A 23,356-nucleotide genomic window follows, 5' to 3' on the forward strand; every position below is an offset into this window, starting at 1 on the left:
AGGGATCACGTGTTGTTTTTCATCATCTGCAAATTCTTGACCCATGACACGAAAGAGTTCATCTGTGAACCTTACAGCTTTTTAAGATGCAAGTTCAATACGAGACACAAGCTTTTGTGTGACAGGTGGCTCTAGCCGTGGGTTGGTGAATATTTTTCCACAATCAGATTGCTATCACCAATCGTAATCAGTTCATACAAGTTATGTTGCTGTTCCAAATGTGATATTGTGTGGTGTACTGGTATCTGAGCAACATACTAGAAGTTCTTTTGGCTTTTAAAAGCAGACAACCCATTTTCATTCCCCAACCATTAATCCTGTGTAAGGAATTTAGGATTATGTTCTTAAACCTGTTTGATACCTCATGTGTTCATTGTGGGAATCCACTGAGGGAAAGTACAGATGTGCAGCGAACACTCTGAACAGCGTTCAAATCAACCGACTCCCTGCTGCAGGTTCACTCTCCACCTAGAAAGAGGGTAGAAGCCCTGCTTTGTGGGCATTTTCATTAAGCGACAGCAGGAATGAGACTCGACGTGGCCATGAATCAGCGAATGGCAGTTACTGCTGTTCCTTGGCCGGCTTTTTGACAGCTCTGAATGCCGCATGGCTTCACACAATTGCTCGCTTTTAATTTAATGTATATGAGCAACTGGTGATGTCAGCGAACATACAGTTTAAAGCGGCCAGCCCCCCCGAGCACATTGCGCGCACGCACAGACACCCAGTATTATATATGGATTAAAAAGAGTCTTCACTGCTTTGTTGCAGTGCTATAATGTTCTGTTACCCGACCAACAGCTCATTTGTGGTAGCCACTGCCTCAGGCCTCATCTGCACAACTTCATCTGAGCATCTATTTACTGCTGTTTTTATTGTGATGAAAGGTTATAAAATCTCATAAAATCCAAGTTCAACCTCCCCAGCCGTATCCGAAGCTGTGTCACTGTGGATGTTTGTGTCATTTCTGTAAGTAGATGTGTGAGGGCAGCTGCATGTATGTGTGTTATAGCACGGCAGTGTCAGCCATTTAGAGACTTCTCTGTCTCCAGTAACACAGCAGGTCCACACAGACCTCCCACAAGTACATCATCATCAGACTTGCTCTGGGTCACATAAAGCAGTGTGTGAAGGATGCCATATGAGTGACTCAGTTCAGATCAGGATCAGGTGTTCTCTTCTCTGAGTGTGTGGAGTGATGGACATGAACCGCACTCTTTTTTTTTGGTACAACTACTCCATATTACGGAGCCCTTTGATCCTCTGAAAGCTTTTCTTGAATTGGAGAGGCATTGGGATGCATTTGGGTTTGGGGGTGAGATAATGGGTGAATCCATTTTTCTCTTTTTCTTTTTTCGGTTCTTTCCAATCCCCTCCTAGAGAAATGTTTCCCTGGCAGTATTTGAACATGTGTGATAAACCCAGCTTTCAAGGGCTCTCAGCAGACTGCTCTGTTGGGTGCTTCAGCTGCTCGCTGACCCTCAAGCCCAGCATCCACAAACACTGGTAGGATATGGTAGGATATGGATGGGAATCTGTCTTCATGGAGTCTTCATGTCTCCATGAAGGATGGAATACTGTCTGCGTGCAAACTCGTAACATTGAAAAACATGTTGTAGAGGTGACCATCTGCTCTGCAATTTACTCTCATATTATGATAATAAAATAAAAATCCTATTGCTGGTAAGTTAATAAAATTCATAGAAGTCAAATTCTGCGAAAAGAACAAATTGCCAGGCTCATGTGCTAGGAATATACAGACTGTCAACATGAGCTTTATACCCAAAGCGGTCTAAGGAAACAGTACACACCCACATCTTGTGCTTCCTGTTTTATGAATATCAAATTCAAGTTATTAAATTTTCATGCAGAAAGTATTTGATTTAAAAAAGGAAAACTGCAAGTATTTGATCGTAATCAGAGGGTGATATTATGTCGCTTTCTCTGTACAATCAAATAGTGAATTTACATAAAGGCAGAGCTCCACTACAGCTGCACCAATCAGCAGTGAAAATCAGGAACTGCCTGTTCTAGAAATAAACATTTTTTCCTATCAACAGCATATTGACTTTGTTTTGTCTTGGTGGACTGATTACCCTAACACTTTTGCATAACTAAATAAACACAAAAACAATAACAGTATAACCATTTTAAAAAGATAGTGGTATCAGGCAATATTATGTCCGAGAGCAGAGAGAAATGGTCTTAAACCAGTTTTTTCTCTGCTTTAATGCAATCTTATGTCCCAGAAGGCTCTTGCCTCTAATCTTGAAAAAACGCTAGATGGTGTGCATTTTTAGCATATCCTTGCTACAGTTAATTAACAGTTATTAGTGTTAGCGCGCAGTGCTGTATAAGATGTCACAAATCATCAAGTCTCTAGGTGCAGTTACAGCAATTAAGACCTCTATCACACCTACTCTGAAGTCGTTTGGTTCCCTTCCAGGTTCTGTTAGAGCTGAAAGCACTAATCAAATCATTTCTGCTCTGCAATTCACTATCATTTATTCGCTTCATAATGATGTGCAGCTTTTTTCTTCTCCTCTATTCCAGTTCTTTTTTTTTTTTTTACATTTTATTTCGTTGCCTACTGTGCATCTTGCCTGTTCCACGCAGTCTCATCAAACCGTACCGAATTTTACGGGTTAGCGATACATTCTGGAGCCCGATTCTGTTGAAGAGGCTGAGCTTCTTGCTATCTGCAGATTGAAATTTGTGACTGTGATTCATGCCGGCAGCATGGGAGGTGGGTTGATGGCACTGCTGATAAGAAGCTTTAGGTGCGAATCCTTGCCTTGCTGCGACTTCTTGCATGATCAATTTGTCATCCCACTAAATGGAAACTAATTGCTTCCAGGGGAGTGGAGGGCTGCAAAAGTGTTATCTCCTCCTTCCTCATGGCCATCAGACTCCTGTTTTAATTGTGTGGGATTCGCAATTGCATTCCCCTTAATGCACATTCTGTTTTAAAGCTTGCTACAGCTGAGCATGGGTGAACAGTGTCTGTAGACCATGCTCCCTTTTCACACCTGCCCTCATTCCTCCAGGCTTACCAGGTGGTCCTTGAGGGCCTTCTCATAGCCTACAGGTAGGTCCCTTCTGTAATCAGTTCCAACATTGTGATGCCTATGGGGCCTTTGGGACTCCTTGCAATGAGAACAGATTCCCCTGCAAACTTTAGACATTTGAGGCAGTGAGGGTGCCTTTTGAAGGGCTGACGTAGTTTTCCCTGGGCCGGATGGTATCCCTCATGCTGTTTCACAGCAAGGCAGGCATGTCTGACATTGCTAGCAGTGGCTCTCACACAGTGCTGTTAAGTCACCATCCTTTGCATTCATGTCAGTATTTACCCTGGACGCTTTTCACATTTTTCATGAAACAGTGTCTGCTGTCTGTTTACTTTTTCCTTACCTGTAAGATGGTGATGAACAGCAGTTCCAAAAACGTAAACAGAGCAGAGACGTACATGTCTCTGCTTTGGTGATTTCAGGGGAGAGCTTTTGGAAGAAGTCCCGCATGGCTGTACTTAACGTGATGCTGTGAAGGTACTTGGCTGAGGCTGACATGATGTTTAAGGACACAGTGAGCAGCACCCAGGGTTTTGGAGTTTGTTGCCCTGGTTTTTCATTAGATGGGAAAGAGGTTCTTCAAAGGGAAGGGTCCAAAGAGGCCTTATCTGTCAGTCAGAGCTCTTGGTAGTCTGCTCTTAGAGTAACGGGGCCAGGAGGAGGAGGAGACAGTGGAGGGGTGCTCCTAGGCCAATGATAGTGATCTGCCCCGAGTGGGAGTGATAACTGCCAAATAGTACGCCAAGGGGCAGAGGGAAGCATTATCACCTCAAGTGACAAGGGGCTTCCTCTTTAACCTGCCCAGCAGCCACAGTGGAGGCTGGGAGGAGGCAAGGGGCTTGAGGGCCTGTCATCTCCATCTCACCGCCTCCCTATCGAGTGCTGTCAGCTCAGCGAGGCATGAGCCAGTCACTCGGACGGGTTCCAGCATGCAGTGCCACCGGGTGCCTCCACCCCAGCAGGCAGCCCAAAACTCAGCCGCCCCCTTTCGCTTCCCGTAGGCGCGTGAGGGTTAACAAGCAAAGGGAAAATGAACAAAGAATTTTAGCACTTCTCAGTCTCATACAAAAAAAATCTATTACAAACAGTACACAGCAGGTGTTAATGCATTAAATTTAACCTTTTTTCAAATTTAACACAACATATGAAAAAGAAGCTTTAAATTTTCATCCTTTGTGAACTTCATGGTGACAGTGTGACTTCAGAATGATTTAATCCACACCTCGGGGAGGTGAGCACTGCTCCTATTTATAAAAAAGCAGAACCTAGTTCTGCCAAGAGTGAAATCAGTGTGTTAAACACACCTACGGTCCATGCTCTGTAGCTGCCCACAAGGTCAGGATTAATGAGCAGCATCTCTGCAGTTCCATCATGCCATCAGTGTGTTTAATTTCACATGTGCGGTCTTCGGAGATGTCTTTGGTTGATCACTGTTCTGCCCCAAAATTAATGCATGTGCTTCTTTGTACGATCCCAGTAAGATGACTTCCATGGGTTATCTTAACCAGCCCCGTTTAACGCTCCTTAGCCAAAATGCATTCCAGCCCTTCTTTGTCAGGAAGATTTACGACGCCTAATAGTCCCCTGAAACTTTAAATTGCAATCAGTCAGGGAGCTGCTCATACAACAGGCAGCAGACACGCTTGGTAACAGCGGTCCTCACCGTTCCTGAGGAAACATTACAGGAGACCTTGCTGAAATAATAATCCCTGCGGGGATGCCTGGTTTGCCTCCTGTCTTATTTGATCTGTGTCACTGCTCTTGTCCTGAGCAGTTTGTACCCAGACACAACATCTGGGCCTCCCACTCCTTTCCAGAGTGATGGTCAGAAACCACATCTAAGGTGGATGGGCTTTACCCTCTTGTAGTCTATCCCGTATGTTTATTCTGTGTGCAAATTACGCACACACACGTTGTCTGAAACCACTTGTCCCAAGCGGGATCTTAGCAAGCCGGAGCCTATCCCGGCAACACAGGGCGCAAGGCTGGAGGGGGAGGGGACACACCCATGACAGGACGCCAGTCCACCGCAAGGTACCCCAAGCAGGACTCAAACTCCAGACCCACCAGAGAGCAAGCCCTGGCCAAACCTGCTGCGCCACCGCTCCACCGTGCCCCCCTGTCTAGGCAAATTACGTCCCTGCTAAAGCAGATTTAGGTCATAAGGTTTTTTTCCCCTGTCAGTGGAGGATGATGGGTAAAAATAGTGTCTTTCAAGGACACTTAATTGCGTCATCAGTCATTTCAGCAGAATATCACCAAGTTATCATCAAATGTTCAACATTTGTTGTGTTCCTGAGAAGTGTTTGACAAATACCACCACATCTCTTAAAGCACAAATTTATGATGTTGGAGCCTATGCTGATGCCTTGCATTTATCCATATGTCAAAGGCCCCACATTTTCCATGTATCCCGAATTATGCACTGCAGATGGATGATGAATTAACAAGAGTTCTAATCTTGTAAAATAATTTGACTGCTGCATGATACCATGTTAACCAGTCCTTAATAAATCAAGTGAACTGTGAAAAATAACAAGAATAATAATAATCACAATAGTAATGATGATGGTAATAGACTGTCACACCATCCCCCACCCTACCCCCACATCCACCCACTGCCGTCTGGCCCTCAAACCTCACTTGAAGCAGCATCTTCCTTCACCACGCTTGAGTGCCTTGGACTCAGCCCAGGGGGGGAAGGTGCTGGTGGAAGGAGGGGGGGGGGGGTTCTGCACGTTTTGGTATCACAGCCAACCCAAACAGGTTTTATAGTCTGCCACTTCAGAGGCCCTGTGGGATACAGCACCTTTATACATATTTAACAAGGCTCTCACGGCTGGCTTCACCGGAGAATGAGTTCACATTTCAGTGGCACTGAATGCACTCAGCCCCTGGCCTCCAGCCCCCAGCCGACTTTGGAGTTGTGACACTGTAGGGGGTGCAAGGTAGGGGGGTTCACTGATGTGCTGTACAGCTGTTTTGAATTGTCAGCTGTGGATGTAAATAAGTGACAGGTCTCTAATAAGAGGGTGGCACTGGGAAAGATGCACTGCAAAGAGACCTCTGTAAAGGGCAGGCTTGCTGTTTAAGAGGAAAATATATATAAATGTACAATTGCAGGTTCTGCTAATTTCAGGGTGAGAAGTCCTTCATTTGGGAAGAACATGTCTGGGAGTTTTTCTGCTTTCTGGGGGAAGCCTCAAAATTGTTCTCACTACAGTTTAACTTTAATACAATAGAATGAAAAAGAAGAAATGTGTGCATTCTTCACTAATGCATCAGTGTATTTGTAAAATTGGTCTTTACAGCCCCTATTTCTTGCTCGGGTGACCTGAGTTAAGGTTTTGAAAAAGAGAAGCTTGATTCTGGCTTGAAATTCAGATTGAATAATGCTTTCTTTGTGTTATGCAGGTGCCGTAACGCCGAACATGTCTCTCCCATTTCTGGAGCAAAGGGTAATGCTGAAGAGCTTTAAGTTTAAATACTGTGCGCGGTTGTGTGCAGTACACACAAGGATGGTACATTTTTGACACATGTGCCCAGTGTGGCCCTCAAGTTAACGTGAGCTTTTAATCATGTAAGGGCTGCATAGCTTTGTTTATTTTTTAATGTCGTACATTGTGCTTTCAGTGTCACTCTTGCAAAATGTATTTGAGACATGACAAGTGAATCAGATGCTGCTGTCTTGACAAAGCAGCACAAGAGTGAGCTGACACAGAAAGTTCTGCTTTCACACCCCAGAAACCGGCAGATCATTGCGTGTTCCCATGCGCGTTTGTGTGTGTGTGCACATACTTCACGGCTTCTGTATTGCGTACCAGGCGGGAGAGCCGTTGCACAGAGGCCTAAAGGAGTTCTGTGTGGTGTCTTCTCCACAATGGCATCCAAGAATGCTCTCCTTGCAGGAATTGCACGTGTCAGCACATAGGTATAAATTGCAAGTGACCAGTGACAATGCACACGTGGGGGAGACGCACTGAGCATCTCTCCATAGCCGGAGCTCAGAAACCCCACTGGCTTTATCAGAGCAGGACTGAGTGAACACAGCAGTAAGTGCTGTGGAAAGGACACCGAGCCAGCACACACACTCCACAGGTACGGGTTCTTCCAGGAAGCGCTTCCAGTGTACCTTGTACCTTCATACCCCTGCCTGTCACATTCAGCTGACACTTGCTTGGCTAGTGTGGATTTCCTCCCGGCTGTGAATAGCAGAAACAGGCTGCAGTTTGCACCATGTGAACTGCTGTAGTTCCATGTCCAGAAAGGCAGCAATCAGCAGACTTTATTATGTGGAACATGTGCCCTTGTGCTTCCCACCTCCTAGCAGGATGGGCTCCAGCATTTTATTCCTCCAGTTTGCATTCCACCTGTGTGTTAAAGATAAAGGCAGGGGCGGGCACTGCCTCCTGTGATGCGACAAAATCGCAACCCGTTACAGGTGGTCCACCACCAACAACGGGGTTCTGTTCCAAAGACGCCCTCATAAGTCAGCTCTGTTCTTCGAAAATCCCCTTATACTGTATTATATGAGCAATTAACATGCATGAATCCTATGTTGTATAATATGGCTTTGTTAAATTTTTCATTAATTTCACTTAAAACAATGATATACAGTAATTACTAAATTAGAAATAGGATAGGTAATTATGAATACTGTAGTTAATACTGTACCGTGTTCAGTAATGAATAATTAACACTCACTTTTTAATTCACTAGCCATTTTAAGCAAAAAGTAACCTGAAGGTAATCTTGAAGGTAAAATCTAGTTGCTGCTAGACACCCAAATACTGCTTGAGACCCAAACAGCAGGAAATACACAGTCAGCTGATGTTATTGTACAGCAGATGGGGTCATTGTTAGACATGACGACCAAACATTTGGACTCAAAAATATATGTAATATGGTTATAATAAGGTTAATGAGGTTAACGGGACAGCTGTGACATATCCAGGTGGTCATAAGTCGCATATGTCATAACTGGAGGACCACCTGTATGTCCTATCGTAAACGTGTGTTCTGGAACATCATCCAGTTTAATGCCGTCAGAGTTGCGTAGCAGAATTGTACCGTGGAACTGAACGCTGCTTTGCTGCATGACTCAACTGCATGTCACAAAGACGAACTGAGCAGCCACTGCTAACAAATCATCCCAACTGTCTAAGCACATTTGATTGATCAGGTGAATGGAGGGATTATTGCTGTACTGTCTCGCTCCTCCAGATACGGGGCTTAGGCAGTGGGCGTGGGTTGGCGAGGCTCTGCAGCTGCGCCTGTGAACTCAGCCGTGTGCGTCGTGCATGCCGAGGCTGTCGCTGTTTTCGGGGAGAAATCCTCTTATGGTCTCTTTTGATCACGCAGAAGCAGCCTAGATCCTCTTGTAAAATGCACTGTTAGTAAAGCGAGCGAGCGCTAAGCTGAGCTGAGTCAGACGCTGTTGGTCGGCTTGGTGCTGAACCATTTCTAGCATTCTCTACCAGACCCTCAAGGACGTGGGTTCGGTGTTTTATGGGGGGACTGAATTGTGTTGTTACATTTACATTTATTCATTTAGCTGACGCTTTTCTTCAAAGCGACTTACAATGTTAAAGTTACAAACAAGGTTACAGTGTTAGAATCTGTACCTGTGTATGTGTCTGTCTGTGTGTCTCACACACTCACCTACGCACACTGCTTACAAAAACTGGGGATGGCAATTAGTGTGGTGGTTAGACCTGCCCACCTCCAGCTGTAGTACCCTTGAGCAAGATGCTTACCCTAAATTGCTCCAGTAAAAATTACCCGTCTGTATAAAAGGGGTAAATAACTGTAGGTATCTTAACGCTGTAAGTCACTTTGGAGAAAAACATCTAGTAAATGATTAACTGTAAAGGTAAAAAGGCTGTACTCATCCATAATAAGTTTATGCAAACTATTTGCAATCTTTGTCCCCTGTGTGGCAACTTTCAGGGATGCAAGTGAATGTATGTCCCACATTTTACCCTTTCGCTGTACAGCCTCGACATTGAGAGCCGCTGTGGTGCGAGTTTGTGGAGGATAGGCGGAATGTTGCTGACACGGAAGAGGTCTTCTGAAAGACGTCTCTTTCACACCAAGACAACTGTGCCTTATGTCATGTTAGTTACAGTGGACACGAGTAGGACTGAAAGAGCCAAAGAGTCCCTTTGTGGGCAGCCCACAGCTTTCCGATGTGGTCTCGGCTCTCTGCAAATAAATGCCACTTTTAAGGCTTCCCTCAGTTGTTAGTATCTAGTCTGTAATGGGCTGCGGTTCTCTCTTATTTTTGTAAGTACCACTTGAGCAGGTGCACTTCTCATTTTGTAGAAGGTGCAGTGTTTCAGACTGACAAACTGAACAGCAAATTCAATGTAAGCAGTCAGAAGTTATGATGCCACTATATTATAATTATGGGGAGCCCCAGTTTTGGCTCACATATTTTGTTTCATTGTTTCGTCGCCGTGTAGTGGGCCTGCCCGTGTGTGATTGTAACAGATGGTAGTCGCTACCCACTATGTTTTACCTCATATGAGCAGTCGGACTGTCGCTAAGTGCTGATCAGTGTGGACGTCTCCCGTGGACTCAACAGTGTCTGTGTCATAGGTTACTCTGCTTGTCATGGTTTTAATTGCGACCCGTGTTTAATCATCCCAGATCGGTGTCGGCAATTTTGGGGAAAGATGCCATCTCCACTTTTGGGCCGGGCTGCGTAATTAAAATAAACAGCAGAGACAGTCATTAAATATTTAAATGGGCCTTTCAAACAGGAGGAGTCCCTCCCATTTCCTCGGGGTGCCCCATCTCCCGCCCCACCTTTTTGCATTTTTGGGTCACTTTAGCAGGTCCCACTAATTACCATTGAAAGGGTTAAAGGCTTTCCGTAATGCTTTTTTCTGTGTTCAGTCTCCTATGTTCTACCCTTACCAAAGGGTGGGTGTGTGCATACGTGCGTGCATGTGTGCGTGCATGTGTGTGTGCACGCGCTCGGAGGGAGTCGGTTCTCCGTGGACCATCGACATGTTAAAGCTTTCTGTCACATGTCAGAGTCTCGAATCACAGCCATTCCCCCCTCAGCAGGGAGCCACTGTGGGGGAGAACAAGGCCCTATTTTGTCCGGTCCCTGTGAAATGCAATTAGAAACCCCTCCAGAAGCAGCAGGGGCCGGGGCTCAATGGAGGGGCACAGAGACCTCCCTGCTGTCTGTCAGCCTCTGGCTTTTGAAGTCTCAGGCCATCCCTTGTTCCCCCAGAGAACCTATCATCAGGCCCCCGCTTCGGAGTGCTGCACAAAAAAGCCCTGGAGTGGCAGAGGGTTTGCAGGGGATGGGGGCGGGGGGCCATCTCGCACCGTGCCTGACAGAATGGTCTTGACGGAGCGTTTCGGAGGCCTCGATCCCCTTGACCATATTTCTCCAGCCGGGCGAATTGCTCGGGGCTATGGAGTGCACCAGGGGTCAGACAGATTTTAATATTGTGCTTCCTGGTGATTTCCTTTGCGCTTTCTGCAGTGATTTGTCTTAAAGGCACAGTAGGCAATTTTTTCTCTCCAGCACTTCCCAGAACAAAGTAAGTAAGAGAAAATATAATCCCACACAACGCAGCACTTGGCAGGAATTAAGTAGGACCTTCGGGGGTTCGATGCAACTGCGTTTTTACTTTGAATGCTCCTGTTTGGTTAGCTCTATGAATATGGAGATTGTGTGTGTGTGTGTGTGTGTGTGTGTGTGTGTGTGTGTGTGTGTGTGTGTGTGTGTGTGTGTGTGTGGGGGGGGGGGGGGGGGGTTTGTTTTCTTTCTGAAAGGCAAAACAGAAAAATTTTAGCAGGAATTTGACTGTAGTTTATTGCTTGGGAAAGGTTTGTCCTTCCATTTGCTTTAGCTCCTTAATAAAGCCTGAATGGAAAAACAAACGGAACTCTAATATGGTGTTAATTTGCTCTCATATTACATTTCTGCGATGATGATAACAGGCCAGTTTATATTTTCTATGTTTTTGTTCCTTCATTTGTCTTTGATATTGTTAGACATGACTCCTGGTGCAGCTGAAATTGATCTGATGCATTTAACTGTCTAGAGCCCATTTACACACGCGTGTGTTTGTATATACATAGAGTATGTGCATTGTGTAAGGTTAATTATTTGTCATACCAACAAATTTCCAATACTTACTGTATGCTTTATGTTTAGTTATATTTTTTCTTTTGTTTTATGTTTCTGCCAGAAATCCAAACATTTCCACAGCTACTAAGGCAGGAAAACTGTAACTATGAAATGAAATGCAAAAGAGGGTATTTACTTGTCCGTGAGTGACGCTTTGAAATGTTTTGAAGCTGCGGCCCCTTTTCGCCTGCTGAATTTGAATGATTGACTGGCCTGAAATTATGGACGACAAAGCAGCCAGCGCTCTCCAGGACGTCTGTAATTTGGACGGAGGGGGCTCTATGTTTCCAAACCTCAAAATGCATTAAGGACATAACGAGCATGTTCGAGGAAGAAGGTTAAAACAATTTTCCTGTCTGGTTTGTTTTTTAAATGAGGCTTAAAAAGGATGTTAGCTCGATTATTGGCAGAACCTTTTTGAACTCCACTCTGGGACATTGAGTTGAGTGTGTTAAAAGGTGGGGGAGATGTGTGTGTGCAGTGCGCGTTGTCCCTTGTCTCGATTTGCACTGGTTTACACTGAACTTCGTCAGCTAGTTGTAAAATGAAATATGCAGATATTTCTTCCATCAGACTCTTCTCCCATTTTCCCCCAACTAGAGCTTACATGGTCCAGATCTTCCAGCCAGCGACACATAATGTGCTTTTCAGTGCCTTCATTCAGAAACTTGTTATGCTGGGAAATTTCATCAGCCGTTTCCAGTACTGCGTGTTCGAAGAGCTGTCTTTTATCTCAGCCGACCCACCGGATGAGTCTCCATTAAGCCCCTCTCCTGTGTTCTCCCATATTCTCCCGTGTTCTTCTCTTCTCCGCCGCCGCCGCTGCCACCCTCCACATGCACGCCCCTCGTGTCGTAAACGCTGCCTTAAACAAGTGTGTGAGATGTGAGTGAGATGGCCCGCTTTTCCACAGCTGTCGCTTCCTGGTTTGAAATTCAAAGGCCCGTCTCTCCTGGCAGAGCAGGGAAAATGTCTAATCCCTAAACCGTTCTGTCTTTGGGCTCCTTTTTGACTTATATAATATACACAGGGAAACGAGCGCCGTGTGCTGCAACCAGCTCCCTGGGGTTTTGTCTTCCAGTCCCTTTCTTGTCACTTCTCCTTCATGTTCACAGAGCCGGAGCCTCTCCATCTCTTGCCGTCCTCTTTTCTGTTTTGTTTCCACCCGTGGCTACCAGTGATGACTGACACATTAATATATGTCTGGCTACGTGTCTCAAGAATTGAAAAGAAAGGTGCTGTCAGCCCCGCTTGTCGGGAGAGGGAGATTAGACGCAGTCATTGCTGGCAGCGCGCTTCAGTCTCGGCAAGATAAGGTTGGATTTAATGAGTGTAAAAAGTGTTGTCGTCCTAAAGGAGGAGATTTTCTGTGTGTGCGTGCGCGTGCGTGCACATACTCTGTTCATGCTGCAGATTCCCGCAGCCCTGTTACAGTGTCACCTCCTCTGGTTCACAGTAGTAGAGCGCTTCTCTCCAGTCCTCTTGCATCTCTTACGGCTCATGACACGACACCCGAAGCATCGCAGCATCTGCAGTCTACGCTCCGCTCACATGCTGGTGCAGCGGAGTAGCTACGGCTCGTGGCTTCTTGGGTTGTCCATGTTCAGGGGAAGTAAGTTCTGAGCAGCACATCAATCAAGGTTACTTGGGTCTGAAAGTAACTGATAAATAATCCACATGATATTGAATTATGATCGTGATTAATGGTGCCATAGCCGTAAAGGACATTAAGGGTGGCCCTCACCTTGTTGTTGGTGTAATATATCTGTGGTATCCCGGGCGGCGTCCCTTTGTTTTTCCACCTTTTCTGCGAGCCGAGGCTCAAACAGAACGGTCAGAACTGATTTTAGATGGAGTGTTGCGGAGCCCTACGCTCTTAGTGTTCATTTTTCATTCCAGGACAAAGAGATTGTTGAATAGTAATGAGCAGGTCGTCGTCTTGCAAACAGAGTTCCAGTAACACACCTGCTCACAGTCCTCCTGACACACAGGTCATCCCCGCCCAGACCTCCAGTGGTCCCAGACTGCATTGACCCAGCAGGCCCGCAGCGGAACCACTTTGAGGAAGCGGCTAAGTGCCAGGAGGATGTAGGGAGAATCAAACGGATGGCTAAGCCTGATTACTTTGGAATTCTGTTTGTGGATCAAACGACAGGCGGGAAACGGACACCTCTGCTTTTCACTGAGCCTTTGTTTCAGTAGCATCCCTTGTTTTATTCGTCTCTGCAGCCTTTCGTTGAGGTGGATGGTAGACCCGTGGTTCCCGTCATCCTAATCTGAACTGCAAAGTATTTTAACATTCCAATGGAGACTGCCACATTGCTTTCGGAGCCACTCAGATGCACGGAAACAAAAGTGAGCAGTTAAATATAAAAGCCAAGATAAAATGTAGAATTAAATGTGAGCTCTTAAAGCAATGCGTCTATCCCTTGTCCAATACAAATTCATGTTTGGCTTATTGGCAATTTATTAAACGTGGACTATTTTCAAAACAGAGGCAAGGTCCGTAAAAGACAGACGGTCTCACGCGATTGCGATCGAGGAAAGAGTTCCTGTAAAATTTCACCTCTCTTGGAAGAAAAAAAAAAAACCCTCTGGGGCACTTTGAAGCTTGGGATCAAGGCACAGAAAGGGAATGAAGTATGACAAAACATCAGCAGAGAGGCCTGATGGTCTGTAGACAGAACTTACAGGCAGAGACAGCAATTACAGACACACATAACAACACACAAGATGCTGTTTGATCTTTCCTCTCCATTCTTTGTCTATGAAATCAAATATTTTTTCATACCGGCTGCCACTTTGCATTACTCTGATTCCAGCCACACATGGTTTGCTTGAAACCTGTCAGCATAATTATGAATAATCTCCTTTGAAAGATCCCGATGTGGTTATTTGATGGTGAGCTTCATTGACCTAATACCTGATACGGATCACAAGTGCTCATATTTATTTACTTATTCCGGATGCCCACTCATAGAGACTCCTACAAAAGTGTAAGGTTTTACAGAGTTATGTTCATAATTTGAAATGTCAGTGTTTCGAATATATGAATGAACTTCACACCAATGTCATCTGTGGTAAAGGTGTGGCTACACAACCGAGTTTTACCTTGATCAAGAAAGCAGTAAATGAGCTGTATTTAGAGGTGCATATTTTACTCTGGTGTCCTGTATTATATCCATATCCTCAGCATATAAACATTGCCTTGTGGCTGGTTGCAGGCGTAGAGTTCCAGCTTTGTTCCTTTTTCGATGCTGTTCCTCCTTGCATTTAGATGGAGTATAGCAGTGTTCTGCTTAACAGAGCTGGACCGCTGTGTTGAGAGTGAAGTAAAGCGCTGTGCTGGGTTTTAATGTTGGCTTCCCAGACAGGACCTCGAAACAGTAACCAGAAGCAGTGTTTTCAAAACAAACGATGACTGACAGCTGATGAAGAGATTGAACACAGTGTGGGGGTGTGAGTGTGGCGGGGGGGTAAACAGCAGGAAAATCATAGATGGGAAACACAGGTCATTTGGGCTACCGGGCAGGACTTCAGAGAGACTTCCACACAATAATGACCCTGATGAAAAGCAGGGGGATTTTGAGATTACACAGCAGAACAATGCGGCTTCCTCTCCACTTTGCCCTGGAAACCCGTTTCTGTGTGAAAAATTTACATCTGCGCTTAAAACACTGATGCCCTCTGCTCTTTTAAGAATAAATGGCTGCCTGGACTCCTAAGTAACTCATTTTCACTGCAGCGGGCTCAAGTGTGAGAGAACGAATGAGAACACAATGCCCAGAACGTGTGGCCTTTTGCAGTCAGGGCTGGGACTTGCAACAGCACATGATGTAGGTGCGCATGAGGTGTGTGTGTGTGTGTGTGTGTCTGGTGCTCCATGCAGGACAAATCGCAGACTTGGCAGTGAACTGTCAGCACGGAAACTGCAGAGAACCCCCACCACATGCACGCACACCCCGCTGTGTGCTGACTACACTGGCAGAAGGGGACCAGCTGGAGCTGTGTGGGAACAGTGTAAACCTGCCCCACGCCCCCATCACTGAACAGATCCGTCCTTGTGATTTGGCCGAGCGCGGTATCTCAGTAAATTAGCGTGCGGAATAGAGTTTGTTTGTGTTTGCAATGGGGGGATATGACCCAGGTCTGCATCACACCTTTGACCCCTTCAGAGAGCACCTTAATGCTGATTAGCTGTAGCCTCAGAGTTTGTGCGATTAAAGTGATTTTTTTTTATTCCCCGACTACCGGTTTCAGCCAGAGACACGGAGATCCTGAGCTGGAGTGCAGCCTTGTGGGATCAGACAGGTCACTGCAGCCCTTCTGGGAATCCAGTCTATTTCACCTGCTGAACTGGGCCAAGCAGACATGTGAGAGCCAGCCCCAGTCTGTCACAGGGGACACAAGCTACTGTCCTACTTACAGGCTGCAGTTCATAGCGCCTACATCCAGGGTCAGCAAAGGCGGCCATCTAGCGTGTGTGTGTGTAGGCGCGCTTCCATACAGTACACAATCATGCGCCAATGGGGCTCGCAGGGGCCTGAAGCAGGTCTTGTAAATGTTGCTCATAAATCAGGAAGAACCTGTATTGGGGCTGTACGATCCTGAGAGGACTATGCACGGTAAATCAGCTTCGCATAGGGCAAGGGCAGCGAATGCGAAATGGTCCAGCGGAGGAGAAAGTGACACTAAGCTCTAGCGGGCAGAACAGGGAGCCCTTCGCTCGCATGTGTGTGGAGGTGCGCGAGATTTATAAAAGCGCCTTTGTGCTCCTCTCGTGCGGCTGCGGCACCATGCTGAGAAATTCATTAGCGACTGACATCATCCCGAGTGAAAGAATATCATTCTAGCCTGTGACCCTCCCCTTTCCTATCTCTCTCTCTCTCTCTCTCTCTCACACACACACACACACACACACACACACACACACACTGACACTCACTCACTCACCCACCCCCAACCCGCGGGTTCCATTCACGCGCAGTCACTCGGCACAGGCACAAACGGGGCTCACGAGTCCTCCGAAGATCCCTTCTGGGAATATTCCCCGCTCCCACACAGGAGAACTATCGCGCGTGCTCCTCCTGTGTGTTTGTGTGTGTTGTGTGGGCGCGCGCACGTCCATGTGCACGCAGATCCGCGTGGGGGGTGGTAACCAGGTAGAATGAGGAAGTGGGAGGGTCTGACAGCGGGTGAGACCCATAATGAATGGTTCGGTGAATGAGCCCTTGTGCTGAGCACCGAGCGCGAGGGAAAGGAAGGCTTCAGCGCGCGCGCGCGCTCGGGGCTCCGGCAGCTGCCACAGCAAAGGAGCGAGACACTCTTACTGTTTCCCACCGTGATCGGACTGGCTTTCCCGCGAACTGTATGCTCTTCGACCAGGCCCCTGGATTGTGTCTCGGCGAGGGATCGAGCTAAGGATCGACACCGGGAGCTGAACTCGCCACGGATTGGTGTGTCCTCGCTCCGCGGGCGAGCGCTTTTGGACGGGCTCTTCGAATACCGCGCGTCCCGATCCCTCGTCCTCGTCCCCGTCCCCGCCTCCTCCTTCTCCTGTTGCCCTCCCTTCCTCCCTCGCGCTCCACGCGGATGTGTTTTCTGGAGAGTCGCTACGGGCTGTTCAAATAGAAGCGCTTCTGCGCCACGAGACCGATCAGTTGCTTCCCGTCCACTCGAGACAGGAGTGTGCGCGGGAGGGATTGCACACACATGGCTTCCTTTGTCCGGGAAGGACATTAGCGTGGCGCGCTCTGCCACGCGTGGCCTGCCTCCAGTGGATTGTTGGCCTATCTGTGGATTATAGTGCTGGGGCAGCAGAATGTGAGGCTGAAGCCAAGTGTCACCGCTGACAGCCCTGTCCGCCGCTGAGCCGCAGCAAAGGTACGCGCGCACCGCCTCGCTCCTCGCGCGGACAGCACGCGCCGTGGACTATGACTAGCACATGTGAGGCACAGCAGCTCATGTTTACCTTTCACTTTACGTTAGTTTTTTTTTTTTTTTTTTCCTAGTCATGGGGTTTTCACCTTTGAAGAGCTTTACCGCCGTGAATGAATCTGTGGGGGTCCGAGGTGTTCGGGAAGAGTGATTCAGGATAACGTTTTTTTTGTTGTTGTTGTTGTCGTCGTCGCGGCCGCGTTTCACGCGATTCCACCTTTCGGCCACTTCGCCACTCCTGCCTCCAAGACGGGCTTTCAACACAAACAACATCGACATCATGCTATGCAGTTTAAATCTCAAACACTTTAATTAATTAAAGCAGTCAAACGCTTTGCATTTCATTTCTCTTGTCTTCGATCTTCACACTTTTCCTCCAGTTAATTTAATTTCTTTTGAGGAGACGTGAGAAAGAGTCGCTTGAAGTTGAATCGTGTCGTCCAGACGCGGAGCAGGTTGACAGACAGCTTTGGAAAAAACGACCTTTTCTCCGCTCAGCCGGAGGAAGACGTGAAACTGGTGGCTGTACTGTGGCGTCCGCGTGCGTCTGGGTCGCGCTGCTTTGTCGATGCGCTCTGCTGCTCTCCGCTTCGATCTCGAACTTGCGCCCGTAAGAGCGCAGCTGTCCATTTCTCACAAGCGCGCTGTCTGTTCGCTGTCCACACATTCGAACACAGCGGAGGCACGCGGGCCGCGAGCTCAGCACGGTGTAGCGAGGAGTGAAAACGTTCATAACCGCAGCTCGAGAAATTGAGCTTCCACGGGAAACGGAGCGGCGCGCAGTTGGCGAGCGTTACGAAAACATTTGGCAGAAGCTTTTCAAAAAGCTTCATTCACAAGCTTTGCCCAGACTAGCCGTTGCATTTTGCGGATTGAGTTTCCCTTAACTGTTGCTTTAATTACTTAGAATATTGTTTAAGTGTTGCTACTGAACGTCAGCGGTGTTTTGTGCTGCGGGATAACAGTGCCATCATGTGGCCGTGGCGGGAAGTTCAGCGCTTGTGGAGGTGAGAGGAGCCAGGTGGAGGACGGAGGAAACTGACATTTATCTCTGTTCCAGGGCTCCGATGCCAGCTCCGAGAAGCTCTTCAGCACCGCTGCGAATAAAGGTATGGATCACGTTTTACTCGTCACTCCTGTCTCTCATTGTGCATGGCATGAGGTGTGTTTGCTATAAAGCAGCATTAGGTCACGGTGCTCTTTCTCTTTCCATGCTGGTCCCTAGTAGACGCCGAAAGTCAAGTCATAATTGGTTTTTATTCCTCCTATGCGTTCGTCAGTTCTTTGCAGAAGGGTTGACTTCTGCCGAGAAACCGATTTATGAGTTGCGCGGAAATGTGGAACAGGGATGCATCGCATCGCATCTGCCTCCATTTGCCGCGTTGCACAGGTGTGAAATATCAATGTGTGTTCGCTCGCTCGCTGGGCTCAAGTCTCGAAATCCATTTCTTTCGCTCTATTAAGTGGAAGCGCATTTAGTTCAATTTGGCGAGCGATAAATCCACAGAAGCCGCGCGAGCCTTCCTATTGATTGAATACACGGAGCGTGAAGCGGGGAGAGGTGAGAGAGCCTGAAATAGGAGACGCCGGTGAACGCAGAAACTAAGCGGTGTGTAAGAGGCGAGTAGCAAAGAAAGGGGCGGCCAGGGCGGGAATGAAGGCACTCCTTCGCCCGGGCAGCGGAGGCCGAGGCAATGAGAGTACGGGACAGCCGGGACACCTTTCAGGACTGGTCCTAGTGTCGCTGTGTTGTCACTCCTCGCTGTTAACAGCCTCGGGATTTGCGCATCCTGCTTTTCTGTCACCAGCAGCCATAACAGGGCATTCCTGTTCCGCGTGGCTTCTCGCTGCGGTGAAGGGTTTGGCTCTTCTCTCGTCTCATGTGATGGAGACGAGGCCTTGCAGCCGCTGTCCTCCGCTTTTCTTTCGGCTCCCGACGCGTTTCCCACATTCTCCTCTTACAGGCTCTGATTTGTGGCATCCGTCGAGCGCTCGATAACCGTGCTTGACAGAAAGGCTTACTTGAGGGACACTCTTCTTGGGTGATGTAGTTCCCTTGAAGGATTACGCTCCCTTTCGAGCCTGCTAAAACAACACAGCGCCAACCCCTCCGCCCACCCCGCGTGAAAAAGCTCTGCTTGTGAAACAGTACACAAATAAGCTTTACCCTGCTTGATGGTGGGTTGACCCTTGGCACCCATTTACATTTAAATGTGCCGCCTTTTTCCGTACTTCCTTCCCTCAAAGCGGGTCCCTCCGTCCTGCCACACGCTAATAATGGGGTGCTGCGCTGCGGTCTGATCTCGAGCCCCCAGGTGCGCGGGACTTTGGGCTCGCTGCTGTTTTTATTGGCCGGACAGGACAGGCGGCCGGAAGGAGAGCGCGCTGGTGCAGCGGTGCGTTCTGTTCCACGGCATTTTACCGCTCTACTCGCGTACCGAACTAACTCGAAAGGAGATCATGGGGTCGGCGGGAGACGCCGTCAATATTTGCTGGAGGGCAGGTGTACGAGTGCATACTTGTTGAATATTATTGCTGTTGGTCTTTCTGAACCCTTGCAAAGGGGCCTCGGGCTCAGCAGTAGCCGTGCGATTGATGTCACAGAGGAAGTTTCCGGTGACAAATGTGCTTTTTGGGAGAACACGGACTCCCGCTAGTTTGTAACACCTTCTTCTCGGGCTTTTCTTCACAAAGGATCCCTTTGCTTGTTTTTCTTTTAAAAGTATGTATCTATTTAGCTGATGTTTTTCTCCAAAGCACTGACAATTTTAGGTTTTTACAATATAAAGATTGCAAAAGTTGCCTAAATGGTCTTTAATGCATGGATCAATTGGGCTTATTTATGTATAATTTTTTAAAATTTACTAGAAGTAAAATAGAGCACTTGCATATTTCAGTAGCATGTATAGCTTTTTCTCAGCAGGTTTGTGTGTGGAAATTTTTATAACTTGACTGGTGGGACAGCCCCCCACATTTCGTTTTTCCTCTTTCTTGGCTGTTTAGAAAAAAAATTATATCATCAAAATCAGTTGCCTGCTTCATTTCCAGTATCAGCCACTATTATCAGTCCACTGCAGTGCAAATGGATTCTCTCTCCAGATTTTATCTGGATTGCAATTTATTTTTGCTGTTCAGATCAGATCACATAATTGAAAAAGGGCCGCTCTCTCCAGTCGGATTCGGCGCATTTTAAAGCGACGAAATGGCGGCCAAATCTTCCTGTCAACATATTTAGTTCGGGGGAGTACAGTAGTGCTTTTGATGTATGTAGGGCAAATGGTGATGCAAGTATATAATTGTGGTAAGAGTGGTGTAAATGTGGCCATTTGGCGGCACTCTGATGTGTGAGCAATGCCTTTCAGCAGGGCTCCCCATTCACCTGCCTCAGCTGAAGGCCTCGCTCTAATCACTGTCATTACAGCACTCGTTGCAGCTCACACGCTCATTGCTAGCCGCTACCATGCTATTTGAAAAGAAATCCAGCAACCAGCCCCCGACCCATCGATTTGTTTCCTTCCCATCTCTCCGTCCCCTTGACAGAGCCCTCAGCGTGGTAATAACCGCTGTGCGTAATTGTGTGTTGTTTGCCTCGCACGGCCTACTTGTGCTCCTCTGTCTGGATCCAATTCGCTCGGTTACCGCTCCAATTAACTAAGAATTATTAAACGTTAACAGTAATTACCAGCTCTTTCCAAGTGCCCTCAGATGTCAACCGCAGATTTTTTTTCCCCCTTTTTTATATCTAATCACTGAACAAAATGGAGAAAGTTCAACAAACACCAATTAATGGGGCAATCAATGTGTGTTCTTGGAGAACTCTTTGCCTGCGAACTGCAGGCTGATTAAATTTGTGTCATTATGCTCCGAGAGTGGTAAGGATCAGCAGCTACCAATCCCCCCCCACCTGTCGGACACTGTCCCACCATTTGGGTGAGGATTCTGTCATTGTGGTGATTAATAACAGCACACATTACCGTATTTCTGGGGTTACAGCTGCTGTAATGCTTTATATATATGTGTGTGTGTGTGTGTGTGTGTGTGTGTGTGTGTATTTGAGTGTGTGAGAGAAATGTAGGGAGAGAGGAGCATTATTCTTCTACTTAGAATTCTGATTTGGCCTGTACGACAACACATAGGAACTGTGCAGCGGGCTCAGGCAGGTGCGCTTGTTGACTTGTGAGAAACATTATTATCTTTACTCTGTTTGTGGATGTTTCCAATCTTTGTGGTGTTATCTCTTTTTGTATGCTGCTGCTGCTGTTGCGAAAAATAAAGTGCTCTCTTAACCTGAAGGTTTTTGGTTCAGGCCTCACTCCCTTCCTCTGCTCTAGTACTCTTGACTAAGGTGCTTATTCTGAATTGTTGCAGTGAAATATCTAGGTATATAAATGAGTTATACGCCAAGTTCTTTTGTATGAAGCATCCGCTAACACACAACTATTATTATTTTGTGATAGTTGTAAGCTCACTGGAGTCTTAAATGAAAAAATGTGTTTGAGATTATTGCATTTTCCGAATGTTACCTAACCTGTTACCTAATTGTCTAAGAAAAATGCATACTCTCATCACTGATTTGGGAGGGTGGACGTCCATCTCGTATGTCTGTGCCTCATCCTTTGAAGGGTCCCTGTAGGAAGATGGTGGGGCACGGTCCCTGTGCCGAGGTGTGGCGGTACGGTGCGTCCGTGCTATAAATGCGCTGTTTGAACAGCGATTAGATTGTAGTTGCCATGGACTGTGTGAACTGGGGCTCTGCTGTGTGATGGCTCACCATGAGCAGCATGTGAGTAGGGCCCTGCCATAAGGCCAAGAGTTTAATGAGCTCTGTATGTGTTGGGGGGTGGGTTTTTTTTTTTTTTTCCAGTGATTATATTGTTGGGAGTATATAAAAAAAAAAAAAAGGCGTACAGTGGATTTGGGAAGGGGCGTTGAGGAAGGAGTGCTGTTTTGCAGATAGTGAGGTGAAGAGCCTCTGAATTATTTCCAAGAGCTCTTTGGAAAGCAGTCATCTGGGAGCAGAAGCGTTTCTCAATGAGCAGCAGCATGCGGGCTTTGGTACCGTCGTTGGCTCCCGGCTCGAGACGCACGTGAAAGAATGACACACCTGCTTGTTATGCCTCGTATCGGTGAGTCGCACAGCTTCACAGCACTGTTCGCAGAATTGTTCGTAATAAAGACTGACGTTCAACTAAATTTTAATTGTTTGCTGTCCGCCTGTTAAATATTGTGTAGTGTGAAGGTTTGAGTTAAGGCTGCTCCATTGCCTCTTTCTGAACTCAGTACTGATGTGCAAAAGAACATTAGGTCTCTGAAAGAACTTAATCAGATTACTGGTACAGAATTACTAGTCTTAACAGAGGGCCCCTTGAGTGCACAGCGGCACATAGCTGTGGCTGGGTGTGAAGGAAATGCGTGGCTGAAACAAGGCTCCCCTTTCTGACCTCTGCATCTCCAGGGCTGAAGTTCAGGACACTGTAGGAGGAGCTTGTCTGTCAAATAGCAGCCTGTCACTGTTGCTCCCTAGGGCAAAGGTCTTGATTTACAGCACTAGGGTAGTGCCCCTTGTTGACCGCAGGCCACCCCTGAAGATGGGGCTGTGTAATTGGTTCATGAAAATGATGTCGTCTTGCGTCACTCTTGTAGCCAAAGAGGCTGTGAAATGTACATGTGTGCTCAGACTTGAACTGCTTCCCCCCCCCCCCCCCCCAAGGTTTTTGTTTGCTTCAGTTTTGGATTTTTTTTTTTTCTCCCCATTTGTTTGCTTGACTTTTGGATGTTTGGACTTTTTTTCGCCCCTGTTTGTTTCTTTTGTCGTTTCGTTAATTTTCTCCTTGGCAGCCGCTTTGTAAAACAAACTGCGTTTGGCCCCGGTGTGCGGTATGACTGACAGTGTCTTATTCCATTCTGACATGTGCAAAGGTCAGGGATTTGTAACCCAAGACCAACTCCAAAGACTTGTGTTGCAAGCAAAGTAAATCCATCCTCCTTAATGCAGACGTTTCAGTGCCCAGGGAGCTGGGGGTGGGGAGATGCTTGTGAAGGGGTTGTGTAAACACTTCAGTATTGGACATGCCATAGAAAACCAGACTGTCTGGAACCCATCTCGCAAATTAAATTCCTACTCCAAACAAAAATGTTTTAATGTGCTTTGCTCAAAAGATAAAACTAAAACCTTCATCCCCATCAATTCTGGCTT

General features: G+C 47.0%; 1 protein-coding gene across 7 annotated transcripts in view; it reads left to right on the forward strand.

The window, feature by feature from the left end:
* The window catches only part of auts2a (activator of transcription and developmental regulator AUTS2 a), a 299,327-nt gene that overhangs the window by 248,187 nt on the left and 27,784 nt on the right, over positions 1-23,356 (forward strand). For all 7 annotated transcript variants that reach the window (XM_029251095.1, XM_018755456.2, XM_018755457.2 and 4 more), the window contains exon 6: positions 18,221-18,269. In XM_029251095.1, the coding sequence (XP_029106928.1) occupies positions 18,221-18,269 (49 nt within the window). The remainder of the gene's footprint in view (positions 1-18,220; positions 18,270-23,356) is intronic.

The sequence above is a fragment of the Scleropages formosus genome, chromosome 4 (genome assembly GCF_900964775.1).
Source record: "Scleropages formosus chromosome 4, fSclFor1.1, whole genome shotgun sequence".
In the NCBI taxonomy this organism is placed as follows: domain Eukaryota; kingdom Metazoa; phylum Chordata; class Actinopteri; order Osteoglossiformes; family Osteoglossidae; genus Scleropages; species Scleropages formosus.